The sequence below is a fragment of the Electrophorus electricus genome, chromosome 23 (genome assembly GCF_013358815.1).
Source record: "Electrophorus electricus isolate fEleEle1 chromosome 23, fEleEle1.pri, whole genome shotgun sequence".
In the NCBI taxonomy this organism is placed as follows: domain Eukaryota; kingdom Metazoa; phylum Chordata; class Actinopteri; order Gymnotiformes; family Gymnotidae; genus Electrophorus; species Electrophorus electricus.
The window spans coordinates 7,584,653-7,605,622 of NC_049557.1; the positions used below are offsets into that span (position 1 = coordinate 7,584,653).

Here is a 20,970-nt window from a genome sequence, read left to right on the forward strand (position 1 = left end):
GTGTTTATCTAGCTATACAAAATCATCTGTCTGTCTGTTAGCTGGCGTTAGCTAGCTATATTAAGTAAATTCTCGTAGCCTTACCAAATCTCAACCAGTCTGAGAGCGGTAACGAATCCATAACTCGCGTAAATTCATTCATTCCAGCCGCTGGCAAATCGTATATATATTCGTTACTATTCGTCAAATTCGACATTTCCAGAATTTCGCGTTGGAAGTTAAAAGAAAGAAATGAAGTTAGCTAAAACAGCTACCGTAAACTGACTGATTATTTTCTCGGGAGCTCTACCAGCGACTGCAGGAGGGTGAAGTGAGTAACTCTTAACCAATCAGTCTGACAACAATTCTCGTTTTTGCGTGACTGACTGACAAAATTTAGGGTTGTTAAGTTTTTGCGCGGTCAAGCCACGCGGTGTCATATTGGACAAGTTATCCTACTGAGCTAACTAACTAGTTACATTCAGTATAAACCATATACCACTTGCTTACACTTCCTCTTTCCTCACAAAGTTAAAAGCCATGAACGTTTGATACCAATATTTGACAGAACTGGCGCAGCACTTGTATAGTTTCATCAGTCTATGTAACCAAAAGTAGTCTTAGACATTTTGTCAAACACATGCAGCTAGCAGCAATAAAATGCTGTTCAAATGGAGTACATCGGTTATGCATCACCGGTGGTTTTGGTAGAAGCTACTATAAAAAATAAGCTTGGCTTTGTTGATTGTGACTAAGACTGACTTGGATGGTACTGAAGGTAAACGAGGTTAAATAAAATCGCACAATCCCTAGGACAGTTGACTCATGTCAACAGGAGATAACAGTAATACATCCTACGTTGATAAGAAAATAGAGCTGTCATACAGCCGAGTACCGGCAAATGCTGTCAAGTCTAAATAAACTTTATTGATTTAGATATGTGTAGCAAGTTTAACGATCAGGTCAGTTAAAACGCGTTCATTAATTTATCAAAGAAAACTATTTATTAGCCTGAGCCTTAGTCTCCAAAAAATTATCCAGGTTCGCCGGTCGAGCTAGTGAGTGTTGTAAACATGAGATTTGCCCCTGCCCTTTCTCACAAGCGCGCTGTTTTGACTCAGCATCGGAAGGGTGGCCTTAGTTCCTCTAACCAGCCGTGGCCCAGCAAACGTCTATTTACGCACGTTCGTAATCAAATTATCTCAAACCTGTAGAAAAAAATGCGAAAAGCTAACTGCTGCGCCGAAAGACCACATTCCACGTATACTATTTTATTTAGAAAAAAAGGAAAAGGTCTTTCGTTATTTAAAACTAAATCAGTCTCGGCGTAAAAACGGAGCGAAATTAAGTTACGTCATAAGTATGTAGTGTTTTAATGAGGGTATGATACAAATACAACTGTGCGCTATCCTGCTATATATCCTGATGTTTAAAAATGTCCTACAATGTTAAAAAAAATCCTACGTTTTAAAAATACTTGGAGAGAATTCAGAAATAGACATTTAAGACAAACTGGACAGTTTACTCATGAATATAACTTAACAGCTTTGACAGTACGTGTAATCATAGTCTACTACTGAACAACCAACTCAATTACTTTTTGTCACCATGTCTTGCGATATCTGTTGCCGTACCAGTGAAGTATGAGTCACTCATTTGGAATACTTCTTTCAACCTGAAACATTTCAAAATAAGACTCACAAAAATAGGTCCATAACTTGCCTTAATCATTACTACACATTCATACATTGCACATGTGAGGGAAAACATGAATGAAATAAACGTTTTAGACAAGAAGAAGGTAAATGCAGTTTACTGTTGTGTATCTGTTACATACGGCAAACAAATAATACAGTAACACAGTACTATAAAAGTAGACACAAACTATACTTTTCACTTTCAGGAAGGCAAGGACTTAGCTTGGCAAATGGTGAGTAACCACTGACACCTAGGCTGTAGGATTGTTTGGTTAAAATAATATATTTTTAGATATATAGTACTACCCATCCCTTTTATTTAAAACTAAATCAAAATTTATGAAAATAAAACAGCAACTTCGGACAACGGTAAAAAATACATACAAAACGTTAATGGGTGTCCTGCCGGGAAACATACTTTATAAAGTGCTGATCTTAAATTCATTGTCATATTAGTCATGGTTGAAATATTCCTTTCATAAAATGCAAAATTGTAGTTGGAAGATACTATTTGAGGCAGGCTTTTACGATGAACAACTCGCAATGTAAAATGGTGAACATTTCCCGACAAACACACATTTCATCCAATGTGACACATTCAACATATCAGGGATGAAAAATACCAAGATCCTATTACCTTTTACATAGTCAATATTGCCCAAGTACATTTTCCTAATTTATTCCAAATGCGGTTTTCTGTATGAAAATAAAACAAGGCAAACATATTGTTGATCTCTATAAATTCTTAACACACCCAAAGCACTGAATACCAACAAGAGGCAAACACAGGACTCAGAATAAAAATACAACTACGGTATAAAGATAAATTTCTATTACTGAAACTTCAAGGCACAAGACTATGTTAAATAGACCATGAACTTTCTACCAATGAAGATTGGAACCTATTTTTTGAACTTGTGTTTTTATTTGACCTTCATTTGTCTTTCTTGTATTATCTGAAGTGCTGTAATTTAATGCATGTAATTACTGGTAATTTGTATTTCAGGCATTCCTTATAATTGTTTTACTTTTTTTCTTTAAATACATAACATTGTACACAATCTAAAGACACAAGAAATGAAAGAATGCAAATCAGGTCTACTAAGTATACTATTGCTTTTAAGGTAAAATAGTCTACACCCAAGATTGGTTTAAAAAAAGAAAAAAGAAAGAAAGAAAAAGGAAAAATCCAACACCAAGATCCACAAATATAATTTACTTGGAATACGTTTGCCACTGCATTGGGGTAACAATGTCAGAAGTCCGCCCTTAACCATCTTTGATTGGCAAAATCAACAAATGGGAAAGAAAACTTTACTTTAAAGTAAAAGATATTCCTGTCCAATACAACTAAAGTGTGGTATCTGGGTTTTTGGGGTCTGTTTTTGTGTTGTTTTGTTTTTTTTATTTATTTGTGAGTTTTTGCTTCTTTTTTTTGGTAACACTTTCTATTACTGATCATATACAGCATCCACCCCTTGTGAATCTACCCTCAGATTTTTGGCCAGTTGGTTAGGCTCAGCTCTTGGAGAGGAGTGTTCCAAAAACATCATTATGAAGAATAGTAAAGGGCAAGCAATGTACTACCTTCTAATGGCAATCATGCATACTGATACATGTTCACGTACATAGCATGTATTTTGACTACAGGGACACAAGGACATTCCATAGCATATTTGTCTGCCAGAGGCACAAAAACAGATAAATAAATGTGATTTTCATCTTTTCTTGTAGGACTCCATTTTTGACAGTGGGCATTGAGTGCTACAAAAAGCATAAATTACTGTTCATTAAGTAGAAGGTTACATGAATACATCATTTCTATGAAGAAGACAAAAAGGACCAGCTGATGGAAAATAAGATTTAAAACAATAATATTTTATAGTTTTAGAGCACATCCTGCTTGTGAAAATGACCAATCAGCCCCTCTTTGTTTAACTTGTTTTGCTCCATTGGGATAAAGGTGTTTTCTGTAATCAAAGGCCACCTTAGTCAGTTTCCCAAAACAAAGGCACTACCCATTCTATGGCAGATACATCACTGCCGATTTTTCATACAGATGCAGCATTGTTGGTTGCCTTTTTATCCACATTTACACACAATGCTAATGTAGAGCCATAACGACTGAAATTCATGTCGGGAGGTTTTTCTTTAAAAACAAAACAAAACTCTGATTTCCCCTTTGTTGAATGTCATGGTCCTTTACATATGCATCTCTGTGTTGGTAGCTTTTATCTCCTGCTGTGCTTGCTTACCCAACACTGTAGTCCTCCACCCTCCTGCTACAGCCTCCCCTCCAACATTAGTCAGACCAGGGAGACGACATTTACCATGTGTAGGTCAGCTTTGTCGTCAGCCATTGGTTAAGTGAGCGGTCAGAACTCCTAGTGGGCCATATGTATCAAACCTGTCCAAGTACTTATTCAGGGTCCGATTTTCTGCTTTTCATAGGCCAGTGCATCTAGTTAGAATGGACAGAGGATCTTGGCCAGGATTAGCCATCTGTTGGGGTTTGATACATGTGGGCCGCTGAACAAAGGAAGCTCGTGGTATCTGGAGCTGCTTGAAACTCCAGTGATCAGACCTCAACCAGTTAACCTAGTGTGAGTGTAACAGAATGAATTCCATCTTCTAACAAGGCTTATGCCTCGATGGCTTCACTTTCTTGATCAAATCGTCCTTCATATTTTGACTGTTTGAAAATGTTAAATAGCCCTTTTCCCCAGAGCGCAAATGCTCTAGTTTCTCTGTGCCCCTTCCCCACTGACTAGGGTCGAGGTGAAGAGGAGGCTGATGGGTAAGAGGGTGGGTATAGACCACATATACACTTACCCTTTCACAATAGGGAAAATTAAAATGTTCTAGGAAAAACCCTCATTTAAATAAATTGTAAAAAATAATTATTATTTTTCCCCCTGGTGAAAAATCTAAATAAACTTCCAATAAGCTACATAAAACAGAAGGAAAAAAAATATTTTTAAGATACTGGATAATGAAGCACTCACTATCCTAAAGCACTTTTTTTTTTTTTTTTAACCAATGAATAGTTCTCAGTTGCATGCATTTTTAAACCCTAATCCCAGTCAACACTAAAACAACGTTATAGTTCTAGTCCTCAGAATCCAATGGATTCACACTTGAACAAGTGCTCAAGAACATGTTGATTTCACTTATATTTATCCTTTATCAGGGTTTAAACATATAAACAATTCCCCGTGTTAATCAGTGCAATGCACAAACGTCACCCAAACCTCAAAAGTGAGTGTGCGTAGGCTTTTGTACAAAGTCACAAGTAAATGAATAGCATGCTTCTCTGAAATGACAAATACTTCTATGACTACCACACACTTTTAGGCAGGAATCCTTTTGCCCAAGTTCACTTTGTGAACCTATTCAAAAGACACAACTGCAACATTCTGATCATCATTTCTGTCACATTATGAAACAAAAATATACATATACAGGAAAAATACAGGGGGGGGGAGGTCAGCACATTAGGTATTAAAAGCACAGATTTGAGTGTTTACTTGACCACAAAGAAATTGTTTAATAAGAGAGAGGAGATAAACAACTAAATTGCCTCCACTGTACTACTGGCCATTACTGTTTGGAATTAAAAAATCACTGTAAAGGCTACCTGACCAAAAATTCAAAACTCCCCAATTGCAAATCTTTCAGTTTTATGCATATTGTCTTCAGTGCAGTACACTTCATCTTGTTGTCTGCAGGTCTTCAGGGTGTGGGGTGGGGTAGTCCCCATGAGTTAAAAGATACCCTGCACTTAATATGAGTAATCAAATTCTATTATTGTGTAAAATAAGCTACAACCTCCTGACATGAAATAGAAAGTATGATTTCATGTAAGGCTAACCAACATGACTGCAAAATGAGAGAGGTTCTCCTATTTCAATAGTCAGGTTATGAGTTTGCTTTACTTTGTAAATATAAAGTGCCATTTATCTATCACATTAAAAAAACACACATTTGTTAACATTTCAGCATTAATATAGCTCTACTCTGTTGACCAAGAAGCACTTCTGCAGTTTACTTACTCTGGGATCTACTTCCATCCCAAATGCATGATATCAAAATTTGTACATTTTTATAACATTGCAATTATTTTATTTCTAATAACTGCACAAAAATTTAAGGCATGTAGAATTCCCATGCTTGATCCTAAATTCTTATGCTAATTTTGGTTTGCCAGGGTTTATTTGTGTTGCTCCATACCAAAAAGGGGCACTGTATGAGGTGTTGAATTTGTCTTCGTTTGATTTTAATAAATATATATATATTTTAAAAGGCTTAGGTCAATGTAATACCATAACCTATTTTACAAAAGCAATACTATGTTAAATGTAAACACAAAGACCAAAAAAAAAAAAAAAAAAAAAAAAAAAGGATTTAAAAAAAAAAAAAAAAAAAATGGATTATGAACAATTAAAGTGTCTTTTTTATCCCCCAACTAAGTTCACGATATCTGGGAAACTGTCTCGCAACTAACTGTTAGGCAGTAGCACTGTGCATCGCTTGATGACCTCTTGTAAGTACGTGAGAGAAAAGGTAAATGTCTAAGTGCTGTGGCTAACAGCCGTGCCTTTTAGCATTAAGACCTGGAGCACGCCAATATAAGCGTCCCATGCACACTATCGCAGCTGTTGTCTTAGAAGTTGAGTAAATATAGCAGGTCTATTGTGTCTTCTCTTCATAGCAACTTCTTTGACTACTCTATCACCATGACTAAGGAGGAAAAATAAAAGGCTACATTTCCAAACGGTATGCTGTTGGCTGTAATGTGTTTAGAAAACACAAGGCCACCATTTTTAATTTCACTTTATATATACAGAAAACAAGGAATAAAAGCTGTATGTTAGAATACACTGCTTCAGAATTTCATTTCAACGATTCTTTTATGTGAACTGCTCATTTCATGCACTAGTTTGGACTGTGCTTTCAGCGTTCCCTCACAAACACATTTGTGCTTTATCCTCCCCATAACAAATTATAATAGAGAGAATCCTTCCCAATACAGTAGCCTTCAATCTGGGTGACAAGGTCAATCACATTACTCATCATTCAAGAACTTCTCTCCACATCTCTGCACTTAGTACACCAGCAGGACAGAGAAAAAGACATTTAGGCTCAGAACCCAGCCAGGCATCATAAAGCATGATTGATGTCTCAAAGATCTTCATACGCCAAAATACATTCATCTTCCCATCATGCAAACCCCACCAACAGGAGGTTCTTGTCTGTCACTGTCTGACTAGCCTCTCTGGTTTAAAACAATGGTCACGGGGTGACAGCGCTATGACATCTGTGTCCACATTTGCGTAAACAGGTAAGGGAGTTTCATTGTGGCCCTTTACTACCCTCTCCAGCCCGGCTCCACCTTACACTCTTCATGAAATCAACCAGCCTACCTTCATTTACTAGACAACTCTATAAAATGAAGGAAAAGAGGGATTATGACATTAGAAAACAAGGGGATTTTTTTTCTTTATAGTGCTGGGTAACACGATTGTGAGGCATTTGATAATTTCATAAGCATTTTGGCAGGGAAAAATTAGTTTAAAAATAGCTTCTCCGTGAAGTATGACTTGTGCATCCATTACTATTTCAGTGTCTTGCTATTACCTAGAAGCTTTGACAAAGGTATAACACATGGCTCCCAAAATGTTTATATTAATTAACTCAAAATGGGCAAATTAAAGAAATCGTCTGAGAATTCATCCGGAAGCAGTACGTCAGTTATCGCCCTGCATCCAACTCACAAAGAGAACTAGACACAACAGCTGCCTTTTGTTTAAGTATTTTTACTTTTTTTGTATTTTTGTTGTTTTTTCCCTTGGTTAAAAAATGAAAAGAAAAGGAAGAAAAAAACAAAAAAACAAAAATGACTCCTCCCCCTGTGAGTGCCTCTATTCCTGCACACAAACACAGCCGCCGCAGCTGATTGGTCAGTTTGTCCATCTGTCAGCCAGCCAGTCAGCTCACACGTTCACTCACAGGTGTCCTGGACTCGACCGTTTCCTCCCGGCTCGGCCTCGGAACAGCAGAGGGAGGAACAATGTCTCTGAGCTCCTTCCCCTCCCCCGTCACAGTGCCATGCTGCTGTTGCTGCTGGGCTCGGAGCTCTGTGGCCACCATCTTTCCGGCCGTTGGAGTGTCTCTAGCCGCGCAGCTGTCGGCTCTGGCCTCATCCCTGCAGGCTAACGGCTCTTGTCTGGGCCTGCAGGTACTCAGGTCCTGAGGCTCATTCTCCACTGGGGCAGCTGGAGGAGCTGGTGGCCCCCCATGCGTGGAATGCCCAAGGGAAAGCTGGTGAGCCTGCGGAGTGAAGATGGAAGGTTCCATCACCGGCATGTGGTGTTGGTGATGGTGGTGGTGATGATGGAGGTGTTTGAGGTGTTGCCCTCTCTGATCTCTCTTCTTGTGGCTCTTTGGTCCACTGCTGCTGGCACCGCCATTTCCTGGATCCGCTGCCGACGCCTCCTTGTGCTTCCGGCCAGAGTGCTTGTGAAGCTTTTGTCCTGTTTCTGCCTCTGCTCCAGCAGGGGGCGCCGTTTGGGGGATGGGTCGTTTCACCACGCCAGTCCCGGTACTTGGCAGCGCTGCTTCGGCTGCAGCGGTGGCAGAGCCCTCTGCCTCCTCCATTGTCTCCCGTGTCTTGCGCTTCTTGATGGGAAGAGCCTTTTCCTGCACGGGTTTGGCAGCAGTCTCCTTCTGCGCCTTCTTCTTGGCCTCTGCTGTGACGATGGCCGCGGCCGCATAAGCCGCACTTGACCCCATCCCCGCTGCGGACTGGGATACAGCGGCCGGCTTGCGCCCACGCTTTTTTGGGGTGCTTGGTGGTTCTTTTTCTGCTTTCCTCTTTCGCCCTGGACGCAGTTTGGGAACAGGAACTTGTCCTGAAGGGGACCCCGCCTCAGTTTTCGGAGCAACAAAGGGCATCTTGACAAGGAGTTTTCCCGGACTCTTTTCTACTACGCGTTTTACGGCCACACCCTCTGTGGCTTGCCGTACCTTGCCGCTTCCCTTCGGCCGACCCCGCCCTCGGCCAGACGGCTTGACCACTTTGGGCTTCTTCGGCGGTCTCTTCTCCCTGCGAGAGGGGCTGCCTCGCCCTGTTACCGTAAAGTCAAAGTCATTTGGGTCTGTGGTGGTGTCGCCCACCTTTTGGAAGTACGCCATGAGTTCTACTTTGGAACGGAAGGCTTTCCCTTCTGGGCTGGAGAAATTAGTAAAGAAAAACATGTTTTACTTCACATTCAACACAAACAACAATTTGCACATATTGAAGAAAACACCAGAATATCCAGAGATGAGAGAAAATGTGAGCTATTTAACACAAGCTGAAATACACCTTTATGTCCGTGTATCATTCCGGCTGCCTTCTTCAGTGCTGCTGACATTAAAAGCCAGCACAAATAAACATTGTGGGAACTGGGACGCGCCAGTCCACATTGACCTACAAACACCCTATCCATCAAGTTATAATGGGCAGTAGAACACACTTCACACCACTGAATTATCCACAGCGACCTTCTGACAGTGAGTCCACATACATGTCTAGAATGAAACATACATTTCCCAGGTATGAACCAGAACAAACCATATCTTACTTAAAAAAAAAGAATAAATAAACCCTCACATGACAATTCTGTCCTTTTATGGTTTATGTATTTGCTGCTGTAATGTAGCACTACCAGAGTCAGTCACCCAGGTTGTTTTGTCCATGTTTCTCCAGGGTCCAAGCACAGTCTGGCCCATGGAGCAATATAACACTGTGGAAGTCTGATCCAATTCCTTTTCTCCAGCTACGGCAGTGTATTTTCGGGCCATTAAAAAATAAATAAATAAAAAATAAGTCTGGGGATTCCAGAGACTGTCAGGAAGATGCTTGAAATATTGATCAGTGACAGTCGCTTTAAATTAGAACAAAGCCTTTCCATTCTAAAAAGGATATTTTGCCCAAAATGTCTACCATAACTAACATTGAGAAATGGAGGGAATCACATTTAATTAATCTGTAAATGACTACTCTTGGCCACTACTGGCTTGAACTCATTATGAAGAAAGTTGGTCTTAATTAGTGAATGTTCCACAACTGTCCTTATCACGCTACTGGCACTACCAACTACTCACTTGATCAGGTAGACGTCAAACTTGCCAGCGGACCGCCCCGATTTCCTTTGCTTCAGCTTCCGCGTCCAGCCTTGAGGCAGAGACGGGTCATCGTACAGCGGCCCTCGGTCCCGGATGATGGACCGCCGCTGCTTGGATGAGGAAGTGGCTTCCGGAGTGCTGGCTGCTCCAGCGTCAAGGGCCTCAGCTTGCTGGCCATCATCAGGACGCACAAGGGCCATGACGGCTGGGGGCGTGGACACGGTGGCCTCGACACCCTCCACATCCTGCCGCTCCCTCTTGCTCTTCTTCTGTTTCTGCGCCTTCTCTTTAGAGCCCTCCTGGTCCTCCCCCTTCCCCTCACCTCTGCAGGCAGAACAACAGGAAAGAGGTGCTCAAAGTTACACAGACAAGATGTTGCGTGGCCTACACTTTAAGTCATCTCATTTGCTAAGGGAGGTCACGAGGGTTTTCATTCCCCCCTCAGTGCATAGTATGGTGACTTTTTTTTTAAAACTGTGCCTGTTCATGTAGCTTGCTTACACAGCTGATGAAGGACCTCTGTCTGAAATGTGCTGTTTCTTTGTGTCCTTCTACAATTTTTGCTATATATATATATATATATATATATAAATATATGTATGTGTGTGTATCTGTGTGTGTGTGTGTGTGTATGCGTGTGCGTGCCACCAGCCTTCATTTTCACATATTCAAATAAACATGTTTATTACACTTTAGGCAAGGTCACATTTGACACTGCCTGTCTAGTCTAGGAAGTCACATGGGGCACCAAAGTCTAAAAAGGAAAAAGGCTAAAAACCCTCTGACCGCAGATCTCAACCTGTTGACAGTGAAATGAGTGCAAACGTCTCCAGTCTCTAATCAACTTCCCTTGTTTGAGAGAATTAGAAACACTGACAATGTATTATAGTGCAGCAGGGAACAGTAAAATGCATTCTTCCACTGCACCCTAGAGTGTGAAGATACCCCAGATGTTCAGAGAGGGGAAGACCACTGCACTATGTACCTCCAACACTCATGTTTTAGGTGGTTTTGCTATCGAGGAGAAAAAAGAATCCTAAGTAGTTACAAAGCTGCCTAAGTGGCTATATTTGGCCTTGAGTACACCCACTGGTCTGAAAATGCAAAAGGGTGTCAGAATCTCATCTTCTATCCACAGCATGTTGAAATGATCACTTTTTCTGCTCACTGTAGTATGTCTAATGCCTCTCACAGAACTAGCTCTAAGTGACGGGTGTGCTACCCTCGCTCCCCTAAAGCTGCATGTCATCTTTAACTACCACTCCAAAAAGTCTCCAACTCCAAAATGTCTCATACTTCTGAGATGCCACATTCACAAACCTTATCATGTCTACAACATTTGATTTATATTTGGAAGTTAGTGTTTGAAAGGCAGTCAGTGTGAGATTATACATTATGCTACTCAACAAAACAACTTATTTGATAATAAAAACAGACTTGTGTATTGAGAAAAACTTAAATACCAATTTGAGCTGGTTATAAAATGCTATAGTTTCAACTATAATAAGTGAAAGTCAAATCACATACATTTTATTACAGATAAAAGAGCTACATTTTCTACAATATGTCCTGATACTATGCTGAGAAAAGTCACCATATGTGTGCAAGGTCCACCCCTCCAAACGTCCTTCTTTAAATATTTAAAATGTAGCAAAAATGCTCTGAGAATAGGCCTATTACAACTAGGTTCTAAATGGCTGAACGAGGTTTCCATACAGACAATTGCAGGGAAAACTGGATATTAATGATTTAATACTGTGAAACTCCACAGTGATGTTTTTGAGTATAATGGTTATAGTTACTGAAATCTTTTCACAGTTGCTCCCATGAGAGTTACTCTCACAGACTGAAATTTAATGTAAGAACAGCAATCTGAAGAAAAATATATAATATTATAATACCGAATTTATGTAAATTTATAGACTATGCTGTTTAAAATCCTAAATCTCTCAGTCAAGTGACAACTCTCCTAAGCGACACACAAAACAAGCTTCTTGTGAGAGTACAAATTTTTGAGATTCAGAACATTTAGTCTTTAGCAAAAATCTTCCCACAAAAATTGTCAGGTGTTAACGGATACCCACAAATTTAAAATAATAATAAATACATTTGAAAAGAGTATCTTTCATTTTTACAATGAGCAGTAAAATATAATACTGACACTTAAATAAATGTTTAAAATGTGAAAATGTGAAGCCCTAAACTATTACATTACAAATACTATCAAAGCAGATACTGATAACAAGGTGATGTGATTGTGTCTTGAGTGGCACGTAATCAAGCTGCTTTCCTGTTTGTGTCATTAGTAAGCTACAGAAACGTTATGGTTCACTTCACAAAGTGGGTCATTTCATGTAGCAAGTTATCACTGACTGCCTTGGAACAAGTGTATTCAAAGACAACCAACAGCAGAAAACCGTATTTGTGGTCAGGCGACACTGAAGAATGCGTGTCAGATAGCAAAGCGGATATGTCAAAGTGTTACAGAAACCCGCCTAAATTTTCACTGACTCTGACATACAAAGTGAAAAGCATTGTGATATCTACATTGTTCACATGGAGTTTTAATAAATCATCTCACAATTTGTTGTCAAATACCACATATGTACTACCCATGGCTGTTTTCACAAGGAATAGGGCTGGGTGTCAGTACAATGCAAATGAAAAGAGTAGCATTAAAACATTTTAATATACCTTTGAAAACAGTGCTATGCTTGGTACACAGTAGTCCATTTTTACAAACAGCTATGAAAATCAATGGCACAATTGCTATGCAATGTCAATGTTTAGGCCCAAAATTTTATTTTTACTGGATTACATTAATTGCATAATACAACACATTATTTTACACATGAAAAAATATTATTTTACGCAAATGAAGAATGTCTTAAAGACAATTTATAACCAAGGGGCATACAACTTTTTAAAGAGTAGTGTACAATATACAGTTTAGAACTATAGTGAAACTGAGCACATCTGTATACATTTTAATATCTCGCCATGTTTGTGATGTATGACAATTTCAGTCGGTGAGAAATTGCCTGATATCGCTTCTCTCTCATTTCAGAACCATGCTGTCAACAAAGTCAATGCATGTGGTCGTCACACAGTTAAGGGATGTAGTAGCAATTAATGCTGCATTATACAGGTCATGTTAGCCTGAGTTTATTCATATAAAATGTCCATATGGCAGTACTACCTCTGCCACTTTACTGCCCTTAGGAAAGGAATTTTCATGTTAGTCATGCAAGAACACGCAAGGTATGTGTGCTGGCGATAATATCATGAATATGTGCTGAAAGGTTTTTGAGACAAAATGTATAAATGTTATGTCGCTGACTCCGTTAGCTAGTAACCGGAAGCTAGCTCAACCATATTACTCTGAAATCACAAGCCTGTTCACATGGGAGTGCCTTGTGCATTTACACGCAAGCTCATCCTCCCAAAAACAGAAATGTTAGCTGCATACATTTCAGGAACAGTGAGATAAAACGCAATTCTGCATATGTCCACTCTATACATCTAGTTAGGTTAGCTATCCAGTTAGCTAGCTATATGTCAAATGAGTAGCAATTCAAGCTGAGTGACAACAAACAAAAATAGATTGCAAGCTGGCTAGCTAGCTAACTAACTTGCATCCATGTGCAAACTTGGGTGTTTGGCTACATAAACAGAAAATAGAACAAGGCCACAACTGTGTAATTGTATATCCAATAGTGAACCTCTGAGTTTATGTCATTTTGATTACCAGATGATATGGCTATGTTAAGACAACTCCATTAGATAGCTAGCTAAACAGCTTTCTGGAATAAATCTAATTTCAGCCTGCCGCTGTGTAGCGTCAAAACTAGCTGGTTTGCTAACTAGGTATGCTAGCTAGCTAACTTCTAACTGGCTGGTGTTTTGACAGCCACTAACGGCAATAACATAACTTAGAAAAAAATATGTAGAGTTTATACACTTAAGAGAACCTCGAATATCAGACAACAAACATGAAGCCACTACAGTGTCCCACAAAAAAACACTCGATGATATTAGCTAGCTTGCAGAGCTTTAGAAGAGTTCTGAGTAACGTCAGAAAATGACACAAACACACCTCCTCCTACTACTAGCGGACTAGCGAGTAGCTAACTGCCGCACAAAAGTGTTGCCATGATCATCCATGATCTGGGAAAGCGGGGGAAATACAAGTGACGTATTCTCAACGCCTTCGCGAGCGAAGCTAACGGGCTAGCAAGCTAACGTTTTACCACACTCCACAATGGTACAACGAATACGCAACAGCGAATCGCAATTCCCAACAATTGAATCCGCCTCAGCATTGCGATGTGAATGTAGCAATTCACACTTACAGTCTCTCCTCTCCGCTCTCTGCGGCGGCCATTTTTATTTAAATAAATAAATTTCCAAAAAATCACGCAACATCTTTGTGGTTACCCCTCACCCTCTCCCACTCCCTCTACACCATCGCTTCTGCACGAGATCTCGCGAGATACGAGGTAAAACGAAACCGTTATTAGTAGAACATCTCGCGAGAATTGGTGAAAGGTACTCATCAGAGAAGAATGTCTAGGCCGTGTAAGGGACACTGCAATGCACATTAGAATAACAGTCCAGGACCGTTTTAGACGCCCTTTATTTACGTTTGTTTTTAAATATTATTGATTTTTTGTCTCAAAATAGACTAAAAAAGTTGCGCCTTGAATTGATGGTCACCGTCAGGTTAAAGTATAAGTCACCTGTTTTTGCATGTAGGCCTGTTATATGCATAGAATATTCTCTAAACTGCCTGACATATTTCCCAAAACACCTAGGGGCTGTTTTCAGACATTTTCAACTATGAACAATTACACAGTTCTGTCGGTTATATATGGAGTCTGACTCTGCGAAGTCTGAGTGCAGCAGCCTACCATCAGCTAATAAGCAAGAGTAAGAGTAAGAGACAGGACACGAACAATAATTTCTGCTTTACTTTTGGTCATCATTTACAATTTCAAGATCCAACAAAAATAATCGCTGAAGTTGCGATTATTTAAACTTGAAACTTGAAATTATATAAACTTGAAAATTGAGTGCGACTATTTGTCTGTAACATGCATTGGAATTCGCATACTAATTATGTTTTCCGTTCCCATCCTTATTCTTGTTTCGTAAGAGATTTAGAAACCTTAACATCTCCGACTCAAGTTACATTTGCCATCACAAAGTTGAACGGTCATCTCGCATGCTTGATCCCGAATACCTGACTCAAATGGTTCGCGCGCACAGCACAATTTACTTTATGCCATTCAAAATTTTAACTAAAAGCTTTTGAAAGATAATTTCGTAATTTCACAGTGACAATCAAGTAACTCATAATTGGATATCTCAATATATAATTCACGGCCATTTTTATTTGAGCTAAAACTTAATCTGATATGAGTGACTTTCCCAGCAACACATCGATCAGTGTAGAATAGATTATCATCCAAACACTGTAGTGGTTATTGGGGAAACGTAATCGCTCTTGAAACATTTAGAATCGCTTTTCACTTATGCGTCAATCACAATTACGCCTACAAAATGTTCCCCATCCTTGTTTTGTGGAAGCGGTAACGTCAAATTAATTAAAATAGGGCGTGGTAAAGCACGCGGCAGTTTTCTTTGCACTGAGATGAAACTGATGTGTCCAGGTTATTTTTATTTTATTTTTGTAGACGCAGTACAATTTTTGTATTCCTTTTATTAATTTTGTGACTTTAAAGATGTGTGCCGTTACACGACTTTACATTGTTGGTTGCAGCTTTCTTTGTATCGTGTCTGCCGATAAAGGTTTAGAAAGTAAAGGCCGAGATGAGTTACAAAAGGTACTCGAATTCGCTACGTTGCCACGCTATGGCGAGTGTTGGTCCCGAGCGCTGGAGAAAATCCACACGAGGTGCCGAGAGTTTTCCGACGATATGCAAAGCATGATAGCGTTGGCCTTCACTCACTGTCACCTGAGAAGGTCACAATTTCTCACTACCAACCTACGCATGCATCATTGTTTTTCCAGTGTGTTTTGTATGCGTAGGAGACTGGTGAAAGCTACTACCAAACAGCATCGTTCCAGCAAGTACCAGCATGCCGTCTGTGCTTTCTCCCACATCAATGTTTAATATTTGTCATCGTAGGTCTGGCCGTAGTTTTCCAGAGTGCCCGGAGGGCAGCGATGTTAAAACCTGTACCCGCAACATGGACCCTGTTGCGTTTAACGCCTACACGGAGTTCTTCACCCATGCCCATAGCATCTGTCATTATCTGCAGGGCGAGCGGTGGCAGCATCAAGCAGAAAATACAATCAACAGGTACTTCCAAGAAACAAAGCAGTTTTTAGGTGTAGCGTTTTAGTGGACTCAATTTACCTGATCAGTCACTCTTAATGAGGGTGCAGTTTTGTGGTGCATGGTTGACAGAAGCTTAATTATTTAGTAAATTTGCATACGCAATGTCTGTCTGCTATAATCTTACGTTAATTTGACCGTTCTGAATTTACGATGTTACACCAAGCAGATAATGCAATATAGTGTTTGTGCTTGAGGTGAGCATCCTGACATTCACTAATGTGTATGTGCGTTTTTAGTCATTTTCTGCAAATTGGAAGCATCTGTGTTACGGCACTAAGTGCTTCTGTGTCTCAGACTCAGAGAGAGTTCGGCCAGCGTGGCTGAGCGGCTTGTGTCCACCCAGCGGATGGCGGAGGATCTAGTAGAGGCCCAGAGCATGACCCTCAAATCTCAGGAAGCCATCTTACGCAATGGAGAGGAGCTTAAACACACATTGCAGGACTCTGCAAAAGGTCATAAAACCGAGTGACTGTAAAATCGAACATATTCATATTGAAACGTGGATCTGTTTTTCACTGACTTACCTAGACTCAACACTAACCTAAAGTTAAAATGCATTTTTGATGTATCTTCGGTTTCTTAGAAAGTAGAGTCTCTGAGAGTAAATGGTTTTTAATTTGTCAGGCTTTTCCTGCTTTCTCTCCACACCCAGCCTTGTTTTGTTTTCTGATTGTCAAGAATTTAAGTTCAGGGATTTATTCCTGAACATTTACAGGACTTTGTTTTATATTCTGTTGTGACCAAATCATCTAAATGTGTGTTGGCAAAAATGTTAAATGTGGGCAAACTTTTTTTTAAACATTTGTCATGTTGTCTTGCTTGGTTCCTGGTATTGTTTATTATTATATTCTTGTTATTGTCCACTAAATTAAAGGTATTTCTTTGCAGGTTTGAGGGATGTGTTTGCTGAGATGAGACATTCTGTGCAGGAGCAGCAAATAGCATTTGTGGAAGTCTTTAACCGTGTGGCTTTCCTCCAGAGCTTCATCATGGCAGAATCTCACACCCTGAGCTCTCTGTTCTACAATGCGCTAGGTTTTTGCGCCTCCTTCCTGCTCACCTCCACACGGCGCACCTGTGGGGCCAGGTGAACAAGGAGCTGACTTGACACCAGGCCAGAAGCGGTGCACACTCCCTCTGCTGCCTTGGCATCAGGTCTCGCGTCAAAGCTTGTGACTGGTCTGGAGGTTGATGACCTCACATTGATGGCATTTAAACAAGTCACAGCCAAAGATATAGATACTGTCGTGTGCATGAAAGCTTCTGTTCTTGCTTATATTAGCAAAAGCTCTAAATTGGGAGTTAAACCATTTATAGTCTTAAAAAAAATAAATAAATGAATAATAATAAATAATAATAATAATAATAATAAATAATTATGAATGGGGATAACCCTGACACCCAGACCCCATATTGAAGCATTATTGCATTCAAAGGAGAGAATTCACATGATTCAGTTTTCTAATATGAAGCATCGTTAGCTGATGTGCAGTTTTAGAACCTTCCATCCTTGCTGTGTAAGATTTTCTTAATTGTGATTCCTGAGTCGTCAGCTTTTTGCTTTTGTCATGCTGATATTGTACAGTAATGCAAAAGCATGTCCATTTAAACTGTAATGTTTTTAATGTTTTGTCTTAGATTTTTTCTGTTTGGGTTGGTGGCCCTGAATATATACCTGGAGAGGTTGATCTGTCAAAGGGTGATGGAAAGTGATAATCCAGGATATCAGCAAATGGTGGGTTAGTGGAAACATAAGTGGACTCAGTCACAGGTCCAGAATTCATATTTCTTGTATTGAATCAACTTGTGTAAAATTTGCTTCGTTATGCTTGGTCCAAGGTAATCTCACTGTTTGCCACTGTTGTCATATAGGAGCAGATTTCCTCATTAGTCGGACTTCTCAGAAAAGTCATGGTTCTGATTGGCTGCTTTGTTCTGGTGTACTTTGCTGTGCAGTTCCGGAACATTAACAGAGAGAGTCTGGAGATTCTGAGAGAGCTTAAAGAGACTCACTCTAATCTCCAGGAAACATTGCAGAGAGCAGGTAAGACATCAGTGAGTGCACACACCATTTCACAGATTGTGTTGGAATACATACTTGTAAATGCATCTTAGGTGTTTTTGGAGTATGTTCTGATTTTGATGTACAATTGCCTTCCAGAATGTCTCTCAGGTTCCATAAATGAGTGGAGGAAACCCAGGCAGAAGCTATCTGGTAGGAAGTGGGATCAGGTAGAGGAGAGCAGTTTGGTTATTTTGCATTCTTCCAGTGCCATAGAAGCAACCTTACCATCAATTTCTACTCTTCACAGCAGTAAGAAACCATTTTTTCTTGTCAGATAACAGATTAGATTTTTCTCTTTATATAGTTAACTCATGTTTGTAGTTGTTTGCCAGATAGACAGATTGACAGATTTGTCCCACCACTGGAGGATCCAAGCTCCCCAGATATCTTGGAAAGACCTTCCGCTGGCTCTGGTAGATGTCCCCCCTCCACACTGGTCTACAGCGTACATGTGGAGAATAACCAGGTATGAACGTCAACTAGATACCCCCCCCCCGATAAAGATGGATGGCAAGGACACAGCGTCATTCCTAGAACTTCAATCTGCAATGTAGTGATGTTTTCCTTGCACCTGATTTCAAGTCATGACTAATCAAGCTCCTCTTGACTTGAAGCAGGTGTGGGAAAATTTGAAATGAATAGGAATGTTCCTGAGACATTGCATAGAGGTTGTCAATCCAGAGTTGGCGCTTTAATTATAAGGAATGTGTTTTTTGGGGTTTTTTTGGTTTTTTTAAACAAAACCATTTCCCACCGTGCACATCATTGTAGTGGATCGATTGTAGTTTTAAGACTCCTTTAATTTCACTCTCGTTTTAAAATAATTTGCCTGTATATTCTGGAAATCCCTGTCTATTGTCCAGGCATTTGAGGAATTCACTAAGACACTATTTTAAATTGCTTCTGGTTTTACAGTGCATCTTATTTAGAACACATTCATTTGCTAATGTGGTTTAATTGCTCCCTACAGCCAAGGTATAGCCTGAGGAGCAGGAAATCCTTATGTGGACCGGTGCCAAAAGGACAGAGAGACTGATGCAGATTACTCTGAAAGCTATTTGTGTCTGTGGGTATTGGTTTATCCATTTGATGTCTGAAACCACAGCTACAGAGTGCCAAGTGAGCCTTGCAAATTGTTATAATTAGGGTTGTTGTTGTTTTTCTTTATTTTTGTTTTAAATTGGTTATTCTTGTGTCTTACTCTAATAAACGTAACTTTAATAGTCTGGACTACATAATGTGTATATAAACCCAGGTGGAGTATGTTGGTGCTTTAATGAGCAAACTTGGTTTGTTTTGGGGGTATTGCATGGATACCACAGGGGCCCGTTTGGGCTGTTGGACTCCCTCAGCAAGACCACCACCTTCTGGTCAAATACTGTCACTGCTTTTCGTACCCTTTGCAAAACCTTCCAAGAAAACCACAAAGGGGCCTATATAGATTATAACTCCAGTACTGAACAACACTATTTGGATAAAGTAGATAAAAGAAGAAGAAAAAAATGTAGTCAAGGCTAGGTAGGTTTCTTTGTTACATATAACAAAGGCAAAACTGTGTGGATTAGCAGCAAAGTGTCAAACCGGGTACATTCACTCTGACCTCCATGACCTTATTCAGTTATATCAAGGCAGGATAGTCAGAGGCAAGTCCTTTATAGCTCTGTGATGGGATGGACTACATGCTGTTAAGAGGAGCTACTTACTCAGCTCTTATGAATTTAGCTCAACATAAACATTTACAGGAAATACCAACTCAGTTTGGTAAATCTGTTTCCCATCATTCTTTAAGAAATGGAAGAAGGATTTTTAAGTTACTTTAGCTGTGTTATAATGCTCTGTGTTCCATTTCTGTACAGCCAGTAACAGACACGGAATTAGGAAGTGACCCCTTTGGCCTGTGGTATTTACACTAGTTCTTGGCTTTAGCATCATCCTCTGGGGCCTCTTAGATAGTTGTGTTTTTGCTGTAGACATGCTACAGTCAGGTAATTGAGGGCTGATGCTACAGTGACTGCCCTATCCAAAGTTAACAATTCCTTGCACATCTTAATTGGTAGTTAATTGCCACTCACTGAACTGGTGGAAAAACTTCAGTTTGTTTTGGTCAGCAAAGAAGCTGACCTTTTCTGCATCTCGTAGTTTTTTATATATATATATATATATAATATGGTTTAAAAGCTTCATGTACTTATTGAAAGTGTAAATACTTGTAAAATATAAGCACTTACTGAAAAAAAATCCTTGTTCGTATCCTTGTCACTCTACATTTTAACTACAGTTCTCCATATATTCTTTGTTTTTATATATATATATATATATATACTTTTCTGCAATTTAAGATATTTGAGTAATTTGGATCAGATTGGAGTGGAGTGCGTGACCTTGTGCGCTCATGTTTAGAGCCTTCTCATTCCCCTCCTGGTACACATCTTTTTTATTGAGATTAAATGTTTAATTTGAGAAGCATAAACTATCGCCCTCGATTAGGATATGCAATGAAAAGTGTTATTTTCAAAGAAGACGTTTTCCAGTGACGAGAAAGACATTCAAATTCTTTCAACGTTTTTCTTCGCATCAAATTTCAAGCACAAGCCCCATGGACAAGGGGAAAAAAACCCAAATGAGAAACAGACTTTGGGAAAAATAGAGATGGCGGAGGAGGGGGTTGAGACTGGGTTTCATGTGTCGACGAAGT

General features: G+C 39.7%; 2 protein-coding genes across 4 annotated transcripts in view; both read right to left on the reverse strand.

Annotated features, from left to right (window-relative positions):
* Nucleotides 1-433, reverse strand: part of irak1 (interleukin-1 receptor-associated kinase 1) — an 8,691-nt gene extending 8,258 nt beyond the window's left edge. For all 3 annotated transcript variants that reach the window (XM_027007583.2, XM_027007582.2, XM_035521795.1), the window contains exon 1: nt 85-433. In XM_027007583.2, coding sequence (XP_026863384.2) covers nt 85-196 — 112 coding nt within the window. In that variant the 5' untranslated portion in view covers nt 197-433. The remainder of the gene's footprint in view (nt 1-84) is intronic.
* A 1,343-nt stretch (nt 434-1,776) lies between these two features.
* Nucleotides 1,777-14,275, reverse strand: mecp2 (methyl CpG binding protein 2). Its single transcript, XM_027007677.2, has 3 exons — nt 14,198-14,275; nt 9,825-10,169; nt 1,777-8,907 (listed from the first exon to the last, which is right to left on the reverse strand). The coding sequence occupies exons 1-3, from the start codon at nt 14,227-14,229 to the stop codon at nt 7,665-7,667; spliced, it is 1,620 nt and encodes a 539-aa protein (XP_026863478.2). The 5' UTR covers nt 14,230-14,275; the 3' UTR covers nt 1,777-7,664.
* Between the last annotated feature and the right edge of the window lie 6,695 nt (nt 14,276-20,970).